The following is a 21,502-nucleotide window of genomic DNA, read 5'->3' as shown; positions in this document are numbered from 1 at the left end:
CTGTTTAAGTTACAGTGATTTGTTTTACTTCTCTATGTGGAGTAATGGATGTTTTCTCACCAGAATTTTGAAGATAGGTTTGTGTTGTGGTTGAAGCCTGTTTCATTCATACACTTATTGCTAAGGAAAAGCGTATGTCATTTTGTTCTTGTCTTCATCCTTCTAAAGTAGCACTTTATTGTTATGACCAAATCTTCCTTCCTCCCTCCCTCCCTGTCTTCTCCTTCCTCCCTTCCTTCCTTCCTTCTTTTTATTTCTTCCTCTTTCTTTCCTTTCTTTTCCTTTTTTCTTTTATTTTCTCTCTCGCACTTCCTCCCTCCCTCCCTCCTTCCCTCCTTCCTTTTTAAAGGATTGTAGGAGGCAGTAGTGGAAGAGCTAACTAATTTTATATTTTCTTCTTTTATATAATATGTCCTGATCCACACCTGGGAAAGTGTATTCCATGGTATCTATAGACACATATATGTGCTTTACCATGCATATGTGAAACTTTTCTAATTTAACTTTTCTGTTGAAGTAGAACTTTGTAGCATAAATTAATACTATTGAGTATGCTTAGGGATTTGCATAGATTTAAAATGTGCATATGTTCCCTGGGGCCATGGTGTTAATTGGTTTATTAGTCAGGTGGAGTGGAGAGCCTGAGGTCAGGACAGTTGTCCTTGAACATGGAAATGAAGAGTGGATAATCACCATGTGTTATTGTTTGGACTGATTTTATCTTTAATGGGTGATTCAGAGTCCTGATTAATATTTAGAGCATTGACTGCTGGCCTCCTACCTGCTCATTATCTTCAGAACTTTAAATAAAATGCTTGATTTCTACCAAGACGGTAGTTGGGAAGCCTTTTACTTCTTGTCTCACAAAGACAACTCTTGACCTTTCATTCCTTACTTTAAACAAGAAAAAATTCTGTATATGTGGGGACTCTTAAACTCATTTTCATGGCTGGAGATTCACATTTAGGGATCTAGGAAAATCACTTCTAGGTTGAGTGGGTGAGGGGATGCTTTAAAAACCATGACAAGGACAGGAAGGAAATCAATTTCGTGTTAGGCTTGTATTTTTAGAGAAAACGAATCCTGGGGAACTTTTCACACTCATTACTATTACATTAATACCACTTCCCTGTTCCTTTCACAGTAACTAAAATCACTCTTGCCCACCCTCCTGCCTTGCTCACAACCCCTTCCCGTGAAGGAGTGACTTGGAAGAAACAATCGTTTTCTACCAATATTTTATTTTGGAAATGTTTCAAGCACAAAGAAAAGTTGTAAGGATAGTTTAAGGAATACTCATCTGTATCATGTATCTGTACAACCCATGGTTGCTTTTTGCTCTCCTTACCTCTTCTACCCTCTCAACTCTGTTTATGTATGTGTCTGTGTGCATACACACACAAATACATTTTCCCTCATACCATTTAAAAGTAAAGGAGCATCACAACAGAAACCCCTAAACACTTCACCATACACCATTTTCTTAAAGGACATTCTCTAACATAACAGCATGCTATCGTTACACACAAACTTAACAGCAATCCAGTATTACCATCTGATATGCAGTCCACACTGAAATTTCCCCAGTGTTCCAGGAATGTTCCTGTTAACCACTGTTTTCTTCCACGATCTAGTCAAGGTTTTTGTCTTGCATTTGTTTGTCATGTGTCTGTACCTTCGTTTAGTTCTAAACAGTATCCCAGCATTTTTTTTTCATGACATTGACTTTTTTTGCAGGATGAGAACAGAATCTTGTTCTGTCACCCAGGCTGGAGTGCAGTGGCGTGATCTCGGCTCACTGCAACCCCTGCCTCCCGGGTTCAAGCAATTCTCTGCCTCAGCCTCAGGAGTAGCTGGGATTACAAGTGCACACCACCATGCCCAGCTAAGTTTTGTATTTTTAGTAGAGATGAGATTTCACCAGGTTGGCCAGGCTGGTCTCGAACTCCTGACCTCAGGTGATCTGCCTGCCTTGGCCTCCCAAAGTCCTGGGATTACAGGCATGAGTCACCGCGTGCTCTGACGTTGACATTTTTGAAGAGTTCAGACTGGTTCTCTTGAAGAGTGTCCCATATTCTGGAGTTTTTCTGATGGTTTCCTTGTGATTCATGTTAACATGTTTTTGGCCAAAAGATAGTACGATGATGCTCTTTACCTACCACTGTATCACAATCTGGAGGGAGAAAACAGCATTTTGTTCCTATTGGTATCACAGTTTTAAGGTGGCATCTGCCAGATAGTTTCATTGTATAGTACTCTTTTTCCTTTGTAACTAGAAAGTAATTTTTTTTTATATTTTGGCATATTGTGAATATCCTATTCCTTAACCTTTACCCCTATGGTTTTAGCATTTATTGATGATCCATGTCTAATTCAATTATAATATTGGTGGTTGCATAATAGTGCTTTCTAATTCTACCATTCTTTCTGCATATATTAGACCATTTTCTTATTTAAAGAAGAGCTGCTTCTACCCCTCCCCCAACTATTCTTGAATATCACTGTGGACATCCAAGGTGGTTCTGAGTGTACAAATAATGATATTGCTCTTTACTGAACTGCTGTTGGATACTATTTTTGTCTTGGAATTGTTTAAGATGGCAGTGTATAGAATTGACAGTCCTTTCTCCAGATAGCAACATAAACATATGTCTAATAAATATATTTCCATATTAACCAACTCTTTTATGGGAACCACACGTTGACATAACTAAAACATGTAATGTGAAAACTATGTGCTGAATTGAGAAGCTCATATTGTTTCTTTTTTTCCCTTTTGCAACTTCAGTATATATGGACCTGCACCTGTCAGTCCATGTAGCTCAAACATGCTGTGGCATCTAATGGTACAAGGGACATGTGATGCTGAAAAGTATGGGGAAAAGAGGTGATCAGAGGCGATATCCATTTATCAGTGTTGTGGGGTATTTACTTGCACCTTCCCTTGGCTCTTGCAGCCATGTAATCAGCATATAATTCACTTGAAGATTTAGTACCTGGCCATTGTCCTAAGTGGGCCTTGCTTACTTAGATATCAGACTAAAGCACACTCAAACAAGTTAAAGATTCAAAAGATTTGGGGGATCACCCTGCTTTTTCCCCCATAGGATATCACTTTTGTCCTGTCCTTTAAAGACTATTTTAAGCATATATATTTCAGCATTAAAATCGTAGATAATCTTGACCTGTTTCCTTAATATCGTTGGGCTTTTTCTTATCTGTAACATAAAGTTAAAACAGGTTATCTCAAAAGTTACTTATCCCTAAGTTTCTTTGATTATATGCTAAAAGTTAAAAGGCAGAAAGGGACATGAATTACTGTACTTATTTCAAAGCTTGGCCATGATCAGCAAATTCTTACCTGATCTTCTGGGTAACAACTCATGTAACAGAGCTATAAGATACAGAAAACAGTCTTGTACGTAGAGTATGGCATTTCACATGAGACCACCTGTTCTCTGAATGGAAACATACACTAAGAGCAAGATGTGAAAAACCATTGTGTAGAACCTCATATAAATGATCCCTTGTGTCCGTCCCTACACTATGGTTTCCTCAGTAACTCAAAGATAAAATTCGAGTGTCTTGTGTCTAAGAGGATCAAAATGTCACCTTCCTTCTGTTTTATTTGTTACATGCAGGTTTTGTATAGTTTTATAGAGATTTTTTATCACTCATTTGATTTTCATAAAAATTGGGATTGTTTGGAAGACGAGTCATTAATATTCTTTACAACTTGTACTTGTTCCTTCTTTTATGTTCTTTGCTGGTGCAGACTTCTCTCTTATGTAAAATATTCTACTGATGCCCTTGGTAGATTTAGAGGTTGTTAAAGAAATTATAATAACAGATCAGGAAACAGTCAGGGACTGCCTGTTCTATACTGTCTGACCCTGACTAACCACTTTCCTTGTGGTTTTAAATCTTTGTGTACAGACTGTAATTCAAAACAACAGTTTATATAAATTTAAATACAACAAATCTTTCCAAATACTAAGACTTTTTATAATGAAGGCCAGAAAAGTTGAGTTGTCGGCTTTTAATGCCATTACCTATTAACAATGCCAATGACATTGAAATGATTTTTTGGATTTATGAAGGGAACATTTTAGTAGTGAAAATAGCAAATGAAAATGGGCACTGTATAGTCCGTTTTCATACGGCTGATAAAGACATAGCTGAGACTGGGCAATTTACAAAAGAAAGAGGTTTATTGGACTTACAGTTCCACATGGCTGGGGAGGCCTCACAATCATGGTGGAAGGCAAAGAGGAGCAAGTCACAACTTACGTAGCTGGCAGCAGTCAAAAAGAGAGCTTATGCAGAGAAACTCCCATTTTTAAAACCATCAGATAGATAGTGTGAGACTCATTTACTATCACTAGAACAGTGTAGAAAAGACCCACCTCATAATTCAATCACCTCCCACTGGGTTCCTCCCATGCCACGTGACTTGCGGGAGTTATAATTCAAGATGAGATTTGGGTGGGGACATAGCTAAACCATATTAGCCACAAAGGAGAGATTACCCTTTCTAAAAATCTGTGGTTTACTCACAATATTTTCTATAAATTTACCTTTTTCTGTCAAGAATGTTTAGAAATTGTATTTATGGATATGTAAGTATTTAATATTTGTATATTTATTTTTTCTCTAAATGGTTATGACCTACTAAGTAAAATCAAAACATACACGCATACACACACACACACACAGTTATTCTTGTACTAGCAGACCTGCTTTACCTTACTTGGGATAATCATGTACCATGATTAAATAAATTTCTGCTATTTATCCTGGAACACATTGCATAGAGTGGTCAGTTTGAGAAGCAACTTGATTTCAAATCTGAATCTACAATTTTAGCATGTTTCCTTGTGACTTTTAGTTTGGGGCTTTTCATTTCCTTTTTGTTCTCTCTACCCTCAGTTTATGAACCAGTGTGGCATTTCGGCAGTTGAATAGGCCTATTGTAGCCTCCCAATGTCTGTGTGGTAGAGGATAGTTGCCTGCTTATTAAATGCCCTGAAGGACTCTCAGGGACGTCTGTTGTTTAGTGAATAGTGGTGAATCAATGTGGATTTCTTAGTTTTGACACATGAAGCATATGGTTATGTAAGATGTTAACATTGGGGCAGGGTTTCTCAACCTTGGCACTACGGATGCTTTGGCCCAAATAATTCTAGTTCTTTGTTGTGGGAAGCTGCCCTGTGTCTGGATGTTTAGCGGGATCCTGGCTTCTATCTATTAAATGCTAGTAGCACCTCCCCCTCAGCTGTGACAACCAAAAATGTCTCCTGTAAAAGATACCAGGATGAAATCACTTTTTGTCAGTCCCAAACACACTAGAGCCAGGAAAACATGAAAGGAGGAGGGTTCATGATTACATGCCTGAGATAAAGACTGTCTCAAGGACTTTCTAAAATTGCCCCACAAGAATTTCCTTTCTTAACACTGCAGCAGTTCACATAAGATGCTCTCAAAAGAACATCTGCCCTGTAGTGGCATCTCCACCAGTAAACTGACACCAATTCTGGCACTGACCATCTGAAACCAATGAACTATGTTTCCAAGCAGCTTATGTAAACTTTTCTGCTTTTACCAATAGAAGTTTCCGTCCCTCTTTACATGCATCTTGGGTTATAATCCTCATATCTGATTCCCAAATACATTCAACATATTTGGAGATTTTTTCTCTGATGTTTTTTGATCAACACTCCATTGTCATATTTTCTCTAGGGAAATATCATTTCCAGTTAGAACCACTGACCTAGCGAAAAGCTATCTGCCTGTGCTGTTCCTTTCAAGGGCTCCAAGTGTGAATTTTGTGTATACTTACATTTTAAGCCAGATCATTCTAAACATACCTTCCAAGTCCAGATACAGTCTGTTAGCCTTTTATGTGTGATACCATCACAGGGAAACCAACAGAAAGACACTTATTTAATCTATAAATTTTGGACAGTTTGAGAAAGTACATATTTTGTCTTCTACTGTTTATATAATCTTCATAATTTTATGTTTTTGCTCTTTGGGGTGACTAGGCAGATTTTTTAAATTCTGACTTCATACAGATTTTATAATTTTCCTTTTATTTTTTGTGATCACATTGAAGCTGAATTCCCACCCACTGTTCAATTCAGCAGACTTTAACAGAGAGTCCAGAATTATAGTTCCTGTCTTTAATCTGCAATTTAGGAAAGAAATTAAGGAGGTGTAGTTATGTATTGTTTCCAGGATGGTAGTTTCTTGTTATCTGAGAATTACTGGGCACTTCTCTTCACTATCAATATAATAAGTTCAAAGGGCATTACATGGCAAGTTTGGAGGTAGGATATTTCCCAGGGTTCCAATAACTTTTGGATTTGTTTGATGTTGTACATACATTTTTAAGGATACAGTTGACCCTTAAAAAACATAGGTTTGAACTGTGTGGGTCCACTTATGTGTGGGTCCACTTATAAGTGGATTGTTTTCAACCAAATGCATATCAAAAATACAGTATTCAAGAAATGCAGAACCTGTGGATATAAGTTATGCTGGGCCGACTGTGGGACTTGAGTATGTGTGGATTTTGCTGTATCCCAACAGCCCCATGGGATTGAGGCTGCAGGGGACCAGGAAGCAAACCCTAGCATATACTGAGGGATGACTGTACCAATTATTGTAGTTTATTAAGTATTGACATAGTTTTCACAAACCTCACAATTGAAATGCCAGTTGCTTTCTCTTAAAAATATAATGTATATGTTTATGGTAGCTGGCATGCAGGGCTTGCTGAGAAATATTGAGTTGCATTTCCTCTGTAGCCATGAATTAATTTTATTATCTTGAGGGAAAAATGAGTATTTAGGTTGACCTCCTGGCAGCCAGTTGGCCCTTCAGTATCCAAGGATTTATGGAAAGCACAACATCAAAGAAATCCAAAAGTTATTCGGAACCCTGGCAAATCTCCTACCTGCAAACTTGCCATATAAATGCCCTTTGAACGTATTATATTGATAGTTAAATCCTTTTGCCAGAAATTCCAGATATTGAGAATTCTTTAACTGTCTTTATATATTGTTATACTTGTATAAAGATGACATTTGTATGAAGCCACTCTCCAACGTGCTGTAACAGAGCAATAGTAATGACAACTGATTCCTTCCCCTAACCTTTATGTTATGGATAGTTGCTGGCAGGTAAGGACCAACAGAAAAAGAAGAGAAACCCAATGTAATTCCAAATTGTGACTATCACAATGGAATCAGCTGTGATAGCTTTGCTTTTTGTGTGTGCATGCCATAGAATGGGGAAATGGAGTTACTGCCAAAACAATAGCAAAAGCAAAACAAAACAAAGCCAATAAACAAAACAAAACCCAGGGCTAAATGACCTTTCTAAGAGATTTTGCCTGGATGGCTTGAAACTGGTGTTTAGGGATGAGGTCAAGGTCACCCTTGATACTGAGAGACTAATGTATCTGAGACTTATATGTATCTCAACAGATAATGGTACTTACAAAGATTATCTCAGCCCAATGAATGTCAACATACTTATCTTTTGACCTTAACAACTTCCTGCTGGTCCAGTCTATCCCTATATGTATTTTTCTAGAATGATCAAAATGTCATTTTAGCTGGGTTTAATTCCAGTTCTGTTAGGTCTTTTTAAAAGCTTGCCTGGCTTTTAATTCTTTCTTTCTTTATTGCCAGACAAAAGGAAAGAGAATATACCGCTAGGATGTAGAATAGTTTGTCATAAAAATGAAAGACTGAAACAGAATAAGAATGTGAATCCTCATATCTTGTCTTCAGTGCTGTCATTTGGCATAGGTGAGCAGTTTTAAAAGAGTCAAAATGATGGATCTTGCATCTTAGGGGCTAGAAAGAAATTTGAGAATTTCCGACCTTTAAGCACAGAATAATCTATAGTATTTTGAAAGAGTAGAACATTCTGCAGCCTCCCTTGGTAAGTCACACTAATGCTTTAACAACTTTCAGCATCAGGAAATTCTTCTGTATGAGTTACAGCCTAAATTCTTCATGCTGCTTAAGTCTGTTTCTTCTTGTTCTGTCCTCAGTGGAGGGATTGAACAGCTGGTCACAGGCCCCTATGTGAGAGCCATTCACATAATCGAAAACTGTTATTAAATCACCCCTTCAGTTACTCTTTCTTGCTTGTTCTCTCTCCCCCTGCCCCTCCCCCTCCCCTCTCCTCTCTTCCCTTCCTCCCTGTTTCATGACTAAATAATCCCAATTCCCTTAAGCTGTTCTCAGGTCTTTCAAACCCTTTAATTATCATCTTGCCTTTTTGCCAAGCCTCCTCTAAGTTCTGGGTCAGTTGTAGCCACCAGAATTAGACACTGTTTCCTAAGAAGGGTTTAAACGATAGTAAGGGTAATGAGATAATATACTCCCGCTATACTTTCTATGCCCTTAGTTATATATCACAGACATAGTGTTTCTTTTATTTTTTACACCTACATTTGTTGCTGACTCACAGATTTTTTTTTTTCTGTGTTTCAGATGAACCACAATTTTATGTACATTTTCTGTATTAAGTATGAATTCTTACTCTGGAGCGTGTCTTCTAATGCATCATTAAACAAACTAGTATTTAAAAAAAATCAGAAAAAATGTATCGGTTCAGATTTAAGCACCAATAAACTTATGTTTTAAATAGGCATGAATAAGCAATTGCTTTCAACTTGCTGCCTTTCTATAATGGTTTCTCTTCGGGCTAGAAAGGGTTATTTTGATAAAGTTGGTTTCTAGACCAGTGGAGCAAGAGGTTGTTATAAGGCATATTGTAGCTAAACGCTTCCAGTTCTTTTGATGAAGTCTCTCTTTGTGTCTTTGTGTACACAATGGAGAAACATGTGCAACAGAGACTAGATGATTCTGTAACTAGGAATACTTACAGTTCAAAACCAGAGAGGACTGAATCATGGATTTGTGTTGACATGAGGTACAGGGTACAGTGGTGTGGCTCATGTCTGACCTTGGCCTGTTTGATATTCCCACCAGTGACTTTTAACAATGAAGATAGAATACATGTTTTAAAATGTAAAAATTGGCCGGACACAGTGGCTCACACTTGTAATCCCAGCACTTTGGGAGGCCAAGGTGAGTGAATCACCTGAGATGAGGAGTTCAAGACCACCCTGGCCAACATGGAGAAACCCCATCTCTACAAAAATATAAAAATTAGCCAGGCATGATGGCGGGTGCCTGTAACTCCAGCTACTTGGGAGCCTGAAGTGGGAATTGCTTGAACCGAGGAGGTGGAGGTTGCAGTGAGCCAAGATGGTGCCACTGCACTCCAGCCTGGGTAACACGGTGAGACTCCATCTCAAAAACAAAAACAAAATGTAAAAATTACCCAAAGTTAGGAAGAATGGATAATTCTTTGGCTTTAAGAGTCAGAATTTTTAAAGATTTTGATGAGACTTTACAATGGGCTTAAACTAACAGGAAAGTCCTTGACAGATGTGAAAGGAAAAAAAATACCAGTTGGACAGGTACAGAGTGGAAGAATCATGGGAAACAACCAAGAACAGCATGCCCAGCACGACATTAGTATTTTGTGGTGTTTACAAGCTTTATAAGTTAAAAAAGGATGAAGGCCTTGGGATCATTGAATAATATGTGGACATTCTGAGGTCAATCAAAGTTTAAAATGTTTCTTTACTGGTGACCTTCTCAGTTTTTAATATATTAACGTGCATTAAGATTTTTAAGAGGTGGATATAATGTGCAATGTTTCTTTAAGTAATTTGACCTTCTCATGAAGCATTTTGCTGGACGATTGATCTGCTGGACATGCTGGGAAACGTTGACTCAGATTTTAGTTGAGTAGGAACCCTATGTGAGCCTACAGTACAGAACAAAAGAAAGTAATCCAATTACATTGTCTGGAGAAATAAAGGTACCATTCTCAGCTATCATATTTGAAGAATCATTTTCTAAATGACAGTGGCAAACTAAGCTGTGTCATGGGAGGGAGAAATAAAAAGAATAGGAATGAAGAGGTGTAGGCAAATAAGACAGCTCTGGTAAAATATTTAAAGGGCTGTTCAAAGACCAAGAACTTTTGGGTTGCTGGTCAGACGGAAAATAATGATGACAGTAACAATAGCAAACATAGTTCTTGCTATGTGTCATACATGGTTCCAGTTGCCTTTCACTTGTTGACTCATGTAATCATAAAATAACTCTATGATGTAGGCACTATTAATATTTCCACTTCGTAGCAGAGAAAAATTAAGGCACAGAGAGAGAAAGTTATTTTCCTAAGGTCGCACGCCAGTGAGTGGCGAAGCTGAGATTTGAACTCTAGTGGGTTGACTCTGGAACTTCAATATGCGGTACTGATGGATTTCAGCTCAGTGTTGATGAAGCACTTTTGACAGGGGTGTCTGGACATAGGTGTTCAAGATCACCTTCTAAGGATGTTTCCTAGCTCTCTCACATGGGTAGTATAGTGGCTGTAAGCACACACTGGCATGGGTAAGAGTTTGGACTCAGTGAATGCTGATCTTGGACTCAATGAATGCAGAAAGTTTCTGTGGTGCCATGCCAAAAGGATGAATGGACTTGCATGATCTTTTTCATCTTAGATTCCATAATTTCTTTTAAATCTTTTTCCCACAAAGTACCTCTTTGATGGAACTCTACACGGAGAAAAGCACTCAGCAATAGCTTTTTAAAATTTAACTTTTAAGTTCAGGGGTAAATGTCTAGGTTTGTAATGAGGTAAACTTGTGTCATGGGGGTTCGTCATTCAGATATTTTTGTCACCCAGGTATTAAACCTAATACCCATTAGTTATTTTCCTGATCTTCTCCCTCCCACCCTCCATCCTCTAGTAAAGCCACAGTGTGTGTTGTTCCTCTCTATGTGTCCATGTGTTCTCATCATTTAACTCCCACTTATAAGAACATGCAAAATTTGGTTTTCTGTTCTTGCATTAATTTGCTAAGGATAATGGCTCCATCCATGTTCCTGCAAAGAACACGATCTCATTTTTTTTTTTCTAGCTGCGTAGTATTCCAGGGTATATACGTACCACATTTTCTTTATTTACCATTGATGGGCATTTAGGGTGATTCCATGTCTTTGGTAAACAATAGCATTTGATCAGAAGTTTGAACTGATACCATTTTGCAGCTAGGACATCCAAAGTTAAACAGCTCTATAGTGTTGCTACATATAGAAATTAGGGGTAACGACTGGAGTACTGTTGAAGTGATCAGTGTTATAAGCCAAATGACCTGTCAGTCTAAACCCTCCTGCCTTTCTATCTGAAATGTGGATATATCTTTTATTAGCAAAGCACATTACAAGAGAAGCAACTTGGGTTTGCAGCTCAAATACCCATTACTTGTGTGATACTAAGTATTCCCATGTCATAGATTCAACTACAACTGGCTGTGGAATAAGTAATGTTTCTTGGTTCTTGGCAAAAGTAAATGAAAATCATCTCTGGAGAAATCGCTCTTATTCTAGGGCTCAGAGTATCTCCAGAAAATATTTGTAAGGTCAATTTAGAGAGTAGTAAAAAACATATTAAGCATACAAGAAATCAAAGTGGAAAAAGAAAGAAATCAAAGTGAATGAGAACCAGAAGAAATTGCAGACCCCAGAAGGAGATCCACAATAACATCATATTCCAGAATTACTAGACAGAGATTATTTTTTAAAATTATGTCTATGCAGTTAGAAAAATAAAAAACAACATTGAAAAATATCTACAGGGAGCCACAAACTTGAGAAGTTACCTTAAAAATGACCAAGTAGTATTTTTAGGTATCAAAAGTACAATAATCAAAATTTTAAGCTATATGGGTTTACAGCAGACTGGCAAGAGAAATGGATACCCAGATAGTAAAGCAGAAGGAATTAATAAGAATGAAGCACAGAAGGATGTTTTAAAAAGATGTGGGGCAGAGAGAGGGGAACTAGGAAAGGCCTATTCAGAGAAATATAGATTGAAGAAGTCTAACATTTATCTAACAGAGTTCTGAAAGTAGAATGGAAAAGAGGCACTATTTGTTGAGATCATGACTGAGAAGATTCCAGAGCTGATTAAAGACTCTAAATCACATCTTTAAGAAGTCCAGTGAATCCTAAGCAGTCTAAATCAGATCCTAGAAACACAGCACAAGATAGGAAAAGGATAGATTATCTTTAAAGGAGCAATAGTCATCTTTACTGCTGACTTCTCAACAGCAACAGAGATAGTCAGATGAAAGTGGGGTAATATTTCAGTATTCAAAAACAAACCCCAAAACCTTTCAATCAGAAGTTTTATACTTGAGCCGGGTGTGGTGGCTCACGCCTGTTATCCCAGCACTTTGGGAGGGTGAAGCAGGCAGATCATTTGAGGTCAGGAGTTTGAGGCCTGGCTGTTCGGCATGGTGAAACTCCATCTCTACTAAAAATACAAAACATAACCTGGTGTGGTGGCATGCACCTGTAGTCTCAGCTACTTGGGAGGCTGAGGCTTGAGAATCGCATGAACCCAGGAGGCAGAGATTGCAGTGAGCTGAGATCATACCACTGTACTCCAGCCTGGGCAACAGAGTGAGACTCAGTCTCAAAAAAAAATTATACTTAATGTAGACAACTATCAGGAATATGGATTTTTTAAATTGCATTTTAGGTTTTGGGGTACATGTGAAAAACATGCAAGATTGTTGCATAGGTACACACATGGCAGTGTGATTTGCTGCCTTCCTCCCCATCACCTATATCTGGCATTTCTCCCCATGCTATCTCTCCCCAACTCCCCACCCCCTGCTGTCCCTCCCCTATTTCCCCTCAACTGACCCCCGTGTGTGATGCTCCCCTCCCTGTGTCCATGTGTTCTCTTTGTTCAATACCCACCTATGAGTGAGAACATGCAGTGTTTGATTTTCTGCTCTTGTGTCAGTTTGCTGAGAATGATGGTTTCCAGGTTCATCCATGTCCCTGCAAAGGACACGAACTCATCGTTTTTGATGGCTGCATAATATTCCATGGTGTATATGTGCCACATTTTCCCTGTCCAGTCTATCATCGATGGGCATTTGGGTTGGTTCCAGGTCTTTGCTATTGTAAACAGTGCTGCAGTGAACATTCGTGTGCATGTGTCCTTATAGTAGAACAATTTATAATCCTTTGGATATATATCCAGTAATGGGATTGCTGGGTCAAATGGAATTTCTATTTCTAGGTCCTTGAGGAATAACCACACTGTCTTCCACAATGGTTGAACTAATTTACACTCCCACCAACAGTGTAAAAGTGTTCCTATTTCTAGGAATATAGATTTTTTTTTAAAGGCGGCTATTTTCAGACAAACAAAACCTGAGAAATGTACCACCAATGGCTAAAAGAAATTCTAAGGGACATATTTCAGGCAGAACTAATCCCAGATGGAAGATACGAGATGAAAGGAAGCAATGAAGAGCAAAAAAGTAGTCAATCTATCTAACAATATAAAAAAATTAAAACAATCCTATAGGGTTGGAAAAAACAAGGTTTAAGTAAAATGTATGATACACTAACATATAAATCAAATGGTGGTATTTTGAGATCATTGTACTATCTGGGGTGAATGGCATTTCTTACATTTAGATTCTGAAAGAGAAATAGAGAGGCAGACAGAGAATCAACAGGGCATCATGAAAACAGTGCAAAGCCAGGAGATTTGGATTCTAATATCAGTTCTGCTGCTAGTTGTATGACCTTTAAAAAGCTACTTTTCTGAGCTGCAAATCAGTTTGCTTGTCTATAAGATGAGGCTCTGGAACCAGATGAGTTTTAAAGCCCCTCATGATTCTGTGAGAAATAGATTCTCCAGAAAACAATTAGTTGTCCCCCTCCTTTGAAATTTTATCAGTAAACACCTGCATTTCACTTCTGGCTAACTTTTACCTATGTGCTCAAAAATTAGAGTTAAATATAGTCTCGCTCAGGTGCGTAGTTTGCTTTACCTTTCTTGTTTGTTGATTTTGTTTTCTTTTGTTGTAATCTAGTACCCAAGAAGAGTAATGACAGTTTACCAAAACCTTAGGGGTAGGTGTCTCTTTGGATGTTAGGGAGCATTTGCTGAAACAAGCTGTGAAAAGCCAGCCTAACTTTGCAACCATTGTTCGTTCATTCTTTTTTGTTTATTACCTGATCTGATATACACCTCGTTTGCCATCTCACCTTCTTTTCTTTCATCCTTTTGCCCTCTTTCTCTCTCCCTCCTGTCTTTGCAGGCTAATAATAAGCCAGAGATTGAAGCAGCCCTCTTCCTAGACTGGATGAGACTGGAGCCCCAGTCCATGGTGTGGCTGCCCGTCCTGCACAGAGTGGCTGCTGCAGAAACTGCCAAGCATCAGGCCAAATGTAACATCTGCAAGGAGTGTCCAATCATTGGATTCAGGTATAAGGAACAAAAAAAATGTCTTCTTTTTCCTCATCATATTTTCCAGCTTTTTACGACTTGACCTTTTATCTCCTGTGCCAGTTGCTGTTAGTTCATCCCTCTCCAAAGTGGGAGAGAAGGTGATGGGGCTGGAACATCGATCACTCCTGTCACCCTCCTGATTGCTGGGTTATTTCGGTGGATCTGACTTATTAGGCTGGTGTCCCTTTCCACCTTCACTCTTCAGCTCTTCAGAGCCACATTTTTGGTTGAGCAGGACAAAGTGTGTGTCTTCACGGAGGTATTACAGATGAACTGTACCTCCCCCCTCCTGGAACCAAAACATGTTTATCGTCTTTCCTTTCTCACGGTCTTTTCTGTTTATAGAAACTCTCCAAGAATCAGTTATAAAACTAGGAGATCATTCTATTCTGGGAGGAACCATAATGGTAGCTCAGTCTCTCATTCACTCTGCACCATTTTTTTTCTCCCTTAAGTAAGAGGAATTGTTTTCAGCTTCCTAGAACTTGCTGCTTTATCTGTGAATCTGATTACATTCTTTGCATAGTATCCTAATGAACTTCTTAAGGAATAAAATGTATGCAAGTAAATGGAAGATTCACAAAGCAGCTAAAAAAATAAGAACAGTTCTTATAAATTTATAAGCAAAAGAGATAGAAAACGTAGCAGGTTAGTCTGATATTCTTAAAATGTCATGAAAAACGAGGCTAAATAAATCTTCAGCCTTGTTGATCTGTTTGGGGAGACAGAATTTTTTTATGAATTAATCTCATTTAACAGTAATCCTACATCCTAATTCTGAAACTGTGATGTACTTAAACATGTGGATCAACATCAAGGTTTCTATAGCAATGAATAAGCCACAAAGTTGTCAACTAGCTATGTGGTCTCTGCCTGTGCAGAATCCACTTAGCAACTAAGTAAACACCCCTTTCCAGTTATGTGTGAACTGGTTTTGTTACTTTATTTTCTAATGACTACTTTACTATTGCGTGCTTTTTACTCATAGTGCTCTTTTACTGTGGGTGTTTATCCTTCCATAGTCATGCTGTTTACAAAGAGGTTTTACAGAAGCTTTTAGAGGTTTCTGAAGCTTAGATAGACAACAGTGAGTAGGCAGTGCTTGCAAAGGATGCCTTCTTTCCTTCCTGGTTTTTTGGCAGGTAAAAATGATGCCATGCAGGTGGGGAGTGGGGAAGGGAAGCCACAAGGGACTGCATTGGATTTCTAAGCTGTCTTTTCTCTGCTTCCTTAGTTAGTAGGCTTTGTATACAGGGGACGTTTTTATAAAATAAAAAAGAAGAATGGTTCGAAGGATCTGAAAGAGCATTTTCACCTTCAGTTCTTTGGCCCCTATCAAATTATATTATTTTAGGACTCAGCACTTCTCATTCCTCCTTTCCTTCTCTTGAAAGATGGTTGGGATCTAAAAAAGATAGCTTTCCTTCCCACTTCCCCATACGTGACATAAGAAATATGTTTCTTTGAATTGGCTAAGGTTCTTATCTGAGAAAGCAAAAGGCTGGAGAGTATGAAACAAAGAATATCGCATTCTGAGAATGGAGGAAATGTACCAACTAGTATTTACAGATGATAAATTCTTCCATCTAATCCAAATTTCATTTTCTCTTGAGGCTTCGGATATCATTTGTCGGCAACGTAGTGGGGGATTTCTGAAGAGATAGAGATAAAAGTAACTGAAGATGAATCATGTCAGTAAATTAGAAAACATTATTCAAGCAAGACTTGTTTTAATTGAAAGTTCTTATTTAAGTTTCTTTCGTCTTATGACATTGCTTTATCTTGACAATTTTTAGAAAATAATTGCTTCAGAAAACTTTTGTCCCCATGATGGGTTAGGGCAGGCATGGCATCAATCTGTCTCTTCTGGAAGTTCTTTTAAATTTGATTATTTGGTCTTCAAAAGACTGGAAATTTGCCAGTACCTTCCTACTTAATCTCAAAGAGTTCCTAGTGGAGTTTAAATAAGAGTGGAGTTTGTCTTCCCTCCTTCCATATGTTTATAGGATAATCTTTCTGCCAAAATGTTTTGATTCTGTAGGAGAGGCAGTGGAGAAATCTGGAAGTAGGAAGTTAATCACTTACCTTGTGGGACTAATGAAGATTGCATTCTGTTTCTTGAATTAGAACGTGGTAGAAGGTTTATTAAAGAGTGTTCTTCGGGAATTTGATTTGAAGAAATGCATATGTGTTTGTTTTTGCTCTTTATCAGGTACAGGAGTCTAAAGCACTTTAATTATGACATCTGCCAAAGCTGCTTTTTTTCTGGTCGAGTTGCAAAAGGCCATAAAATGCACTATCCCATGGTGGAATATTGTACTCCGGTAAGTTAGATGCCTGCCTGACGTGAGAGTTAGTTCAACTGGGATAAATTTCAGTTTTGTACAATACTACAGATCATGGGTAATGCTGTGATTTGTCACTTTCCCAGACGTTCCCCAGATAAAGTGGCCCTCACCTGTAGGCTTTAGGATTTACCCTATCCCTGGTGCCTAGGGGAGTGCCTGGCACCCATGGAACATGATAGACTCTCAAAAAATATTGTTGGATGAATGAATAGGGTTTTCCTTCTGTGTGTATGGTTGTATCGAAGAATGTTTTTACATTTATTTTGCACAGCCTTAGAGGTTGTGTGGGGGTGATCTTGTGGTCATGAGGCATGTTGAATTCAGGGGATGGTTGTAGGTTTTCCCAGATTCATAACCTACCACATTTAATCAGTATTGCTCACCTATTATCTGTCCTATATACTGACAGTATTTTAAAAATCCATTTAATATGCTAACACTTAACAATTAAATGCTTAGCATTTTACCTTTTAAACTACCCTGTGTAAAATAAGTAGTATAATTTTTATCCCCTCTATACAGATGAGAACTCTGAGGTGCTGAGGTTAAATAATTTGTTCAAGGTTCTGTCAGTAAGAGTTGAAGCCATCTCCTAAAATGTTGTTTTAGGAAAATGTTAAGTGGACAGTAGAACTGTGAAAAATCACTGGTGAAATGGCAAGGGCATAGACTTGGTGGCCAGACAGACCTCAGTACAAATCTCCAAGAATTAAAGACAGGCTCCTCTCAGATTTGTTTTCTCTAAAATAAACCTGTCCCTGTGGACTGTAGAGCCACACTTCGTGTTTCTCTCCTCTTCTCTAAATTCTACATGCTTGCTATTCGAAATATGGTCTGTTGACTATCAATCATTTGTCTATTGGCATTACCTGGGTGCTTATTAGAAATACAAAAACCTCAGACCCCAACTCCTAATGCTGTAAATCAAAACCTGCATTTTAGCAAGATCTGCGGCTGGTTCCCATACACATCAAAGTATGAGAAGCTCTGCTTTAAAGCATCTCTCTCTTCCATCATCAGAGTGATCCTCCCAGATATTTGTCTTTCTCACTTTTATTTCTCTTATAGAGATGGTCAGTGATTCAGAATGTACCACGTGGTGAATAGACCGATAGTTAGTGTGTGAAGCATGCTATCATTATGTATTAAGTAGTTTTTAAAATACCAAAAAGTGTGGTAAAATTTTAGGTCACCTATTTGACCTTAAGACCATTTATTTGAGTAGCCTAGTGGCTTGTATGCTCATTTATTTATCATAACAATGTGTTGAGGTGTTATTGCTCCCATTTTACTGATGATCAGAGCCTCTGAGAAGTAACTAACTCACCCAAGTTAGTACATGCCAGGCCTGGTTTCAAAGCCCCATTTTCCTGATTCCAAAGCCTTTGCTCACAACAACACTCTCCTTAATTACCAAATAAGTGCCATGGGGCAGAAGACTGGAGAGGTCATTCGTTTTGAAATCCTACTGTCCTAAATCTGATCCCACCATGATTTCCCTTTTAGACTACATCAGGAGAAGATGTTCGAGACTTTGCCAAGGTACTGAAAAACAAATTTCGAACCAAAAGGTATTTTGCGAAGCATCCCCGAATGGGCTACCTGCCAGTGCAGACTGTCTTAGAGGGGGACAACATGGAAACGTGAGTAGTGGCAAAAGCAGAACAAACTCTTGTTTGATGTATATTTGATCTCCTCTCAGCTGAACACCCTTCTTCACTCCCAAATGCAAACAGTCTCTTCTATTTCTTTCCTTTTATTTATGTTAGCTGAAAAGAGAGAAAAAAGGGGATGTCCAGTTGCCGTTTTCCCACATCACTTGACAATTTCTTTTCCCAAAAGTTAAACTTTATCTCACGGGGGGGGGAAAAAAAAATGAAAAACCGCAACGCAATACAGCCACTAATGGCCTTACAAGCCTTAAAAGAAATACGGGACTGTTTACAAATGAGTGATTCCAGTATTTCATTTTGGTTTTCCTCTCTCACAAATCAGTAAATGTGTGTCTCTTTGTATCTGATTGTGTGGTCATATCTAGTCACTTGTTTCTACTCAAGGGAAAATATAATCACAGGAAACTACTTCACAGTAAGTAGTAATGATTCTCACGATCAAACGGATGATGTCTTCACCTCTTTTAAACCTCCTCCTCTTTTTTGCCGTAACTCTGATGGCAATCCCACACTGTTTGTTTTCCTTTTAATTCACTTTACACCTTGGTTTGGCTATTGCTTTCCGTGGTTCATACTTAATTGGCTGGATTTTATTTATTTTGACCTTTCAGTGAATTTTTTTGCGGCTGAGTTTGCGTGTGTCTCTCTTCACCACCTCATTTTTTGTTTTGCAGTCCCGTTACTCTGATCAACTTCTGGCCGGTAGATTCTGCGTGAGTACTTTTGCTGAAGGGTGCTGCTGCTACCACCAACACATTTGCTTGCTTGGTTTTCTTTTGTTCTCTTTTTTTGTTTTGTTTTATTTTATTTTATGGACATATTAATCTCCCTTCCTTCGTTTCAGTTTTTTTTTTTTTTTTTTTTTTTTTTCTTCTCTTGATGGGACTTTGAAAGTACCATCTACACTGATCAGGAGAATCAGAGTGGGTGTTTTGGTTCCTCCACCAGGTGAAATTCAAACCAGCAGAAATCCTGGCTCGAATTCACTTTATAATCAAAGCAGTTATTGGAGTTTTAGTTGTATTCCTGGGAGACATGGTTATATAAAAGCAAGGAAGAACCTTCTGATTACATAATAACATTCTTTAGCCATATTCCTTGAGATTCCATGTGTTTTAGAATTTTTAGGTTATAAGTGGACTATTAAGTACCAGCAGATTTTGTTTTAAAGCATGATACTGAGTTTGGTTGAATAATTTTAATGAGGTGTGTGGACTGCTTATCAGGTTATGCCGTGCTATTTGATTAATCATTGTATACAAGGGTTTCTAAATTTTGAACTAAACTCACTTTGCTCTCCTCTCTAAACCAAATATTCAGCTGATAAACAATTACACATTTGCTCTAGGAGGAAAGTGTAGTATAATCTTTGTTATTACTATTGGTGTGTATTAATAACGCTAAGCTTAGATACCAGCAGATGACTTATCTTAGAGTTTATAATCTTAGAAAACTTTTTGGGGCCTGTGATTTATATATTAGCAAACATTGTGCCTGTTTTAAAACTATGTCATGTAGGGTTGTTATAACAAACTTTTGGTATTTCAAAATATGCTTTATTAAGATATTTGTTGAAAATCAGATGGCTCTATTATGTATGAAGGGGAAATGATTAATTGGAAAGGGAGGCTTACATAAGAATTCAATTCCTTTTTATTGAGTCCTTTTTATTGTTCCACCATGTAATTTAATTTAAACTAGATCCTTTTTTAAAAACCCTGTAGTGATAAATACAAATTATTAATTGAGGTTTATTTTTAGTCTTTATGGGCCTAACGGAAGTGGAAGGCTTCCTTTTCTTTTTTAAAACTATATTATTGTGGCCCTTAGTTTTGAGTTATGGTAGCTTACAGTAGTACATTCTCTGATTTATTTCATCATCATGCTTAAAGAACTTTGGGAGTTATTTAGATTCAATTATGTCCTCTGCCTCTTGGTAATTGTTTTTCCTAACTCAGGTAGTCTGTTAGAAAAGTTACAGCCTTTCATAAATAAGAAACTTTTAAAGAGTTGATACACTATAGTTTCAGCTTGATTGGATCCTGATAAGTGAATGGATTTACTCCATGTTGAAAGAAGTTTAACCAAGTAAGAAATCCAAAAGACAAATATGCTGAAGAACAATTCTTACAAATACATAGATTAAAAGAGCACAAAATAATAAATAGGGTAATTAACAGTTCCTTGAAAGGCAAAAAGGAGCTACACATTAATGAGAAAAAAAAATTACAGCAATCAGTTTAAAGTAACTTATTGTACGTAGAGGATTTTGTCTTTCTTAAACGTTGAAACACTTTAAAACTAATAACATGTTTTATTTAAAAATCTTTTCTTAACAACTAAAGAACACCCCCCAGTTTGCCTTTTTGTAAAGAGTTGGTTAGACTATTCAGAAATAGTGGGAAATTCTTATTTTGAGGAAGAAAACAAACCTAGCAGCCTAAAGTCTGTGTTTTCTTTAACAGCAGTAATTGTATTTAAAGTATTTATTTCTAGGATTATAATGACTATCTTAAATATATTACAAAGTCCTCCTATTCGGGCATAAGAACCAGGTCCTAACGTGTTTTATTTTGCAATAATTTTATCTTGTGTTAACAAATCCTATGATGATGACAGTATTTAATCGATTTGATATGGATCACAGAATTAGAAAGTTTCCAGAGATACAGATTTTTTGGTTTTCCTTAGACTAAACCCTTATTTGCTTGTGTTTGTCATATTATTTTAAACTAAAGCTAGCATAGGCCTTTATATTGTTTGCTCCTAAGTGAGCCAGTCAAACAATATTCTTTGAGCGATTCTGCATTGAAACCTAAATGAATGTCAACTGATTAATGGAGTTTTCATAAAAGATAAGATGGTGGTGGGTGGGATGGAGTTGGCCAAGTGGGTCATTAACTCTAATAGTAAGTAATTCTTTTGGGTATATGGTTTTGTGTTTAGGAAGAGGGAAGGAGGAAGCATTATTATTACCTTCCTTTGGGAGTGTTTCAGAAGGCTTTGCACTTAGTTTTGTTTGTTGACTAAGTGGCTTTGTATTTTTACTAATTCTTA

At 37.6% G+C, this 21,502-nt stretch overlaps 1 protein-coding gene across 17 annotated transcripts in view; it reads left to right on the top strand.

Annotated features, from left to right (window-relative positions):
- Positions 1-21,502, top strand: part of DMD (dystrophin) — a 2,282,798-nt gene that overhangs the window by 2,202,151 nt on the left and 59,145 nt on the right. For 12 of the 17 annotated variants that reach the window (XM_032285811.1, XM_032285815.1, XM_032285813.1 and 9 more), the window contains 4 exons: positions 14,234-14,400; positions 16,637-16,748; positions 18,279-18,415; positions 19,120-19,158. In XM_032285811.1, coding sequence (XP_032141702.1) covers positions 14,234-14,400; positions 16,637-16,748; positions 18,279-18,415; positions 19,120-19,158 — 455 coding nt within the window. The remainder of the gene's footprint in view (positions 1-14,233; positions 14,401-16,636; positions 16,749-18,278; positions 18,416-19,119; positions 19,159-21,502) is intronic. The other 5 variants (XM_032285804.1, XM_032285805.1, XM_032285797.1 and 2 more) reach the window with 1 other exon arrangement.

This window comes from Sapajus apella, unplaced genomic scaffold, assembly GCF_009761245.1.
Source record: "Sapajus apella isolate SASKATOON/1434 unplaced genomic scaffold, GSC_monkey_1.0 scaffold17, whole genome shotgun sequence".
Classification (NCBI taxonomy): domain Eukaryota; kingdom Metazoa; phylum Chordata; class Mammalia; order Primates; family Cebidae; genus Sapajus; species Sapajus apella.
This window is presented reverse-complemented; position numbering and strand designations above follow the sequence as displayed.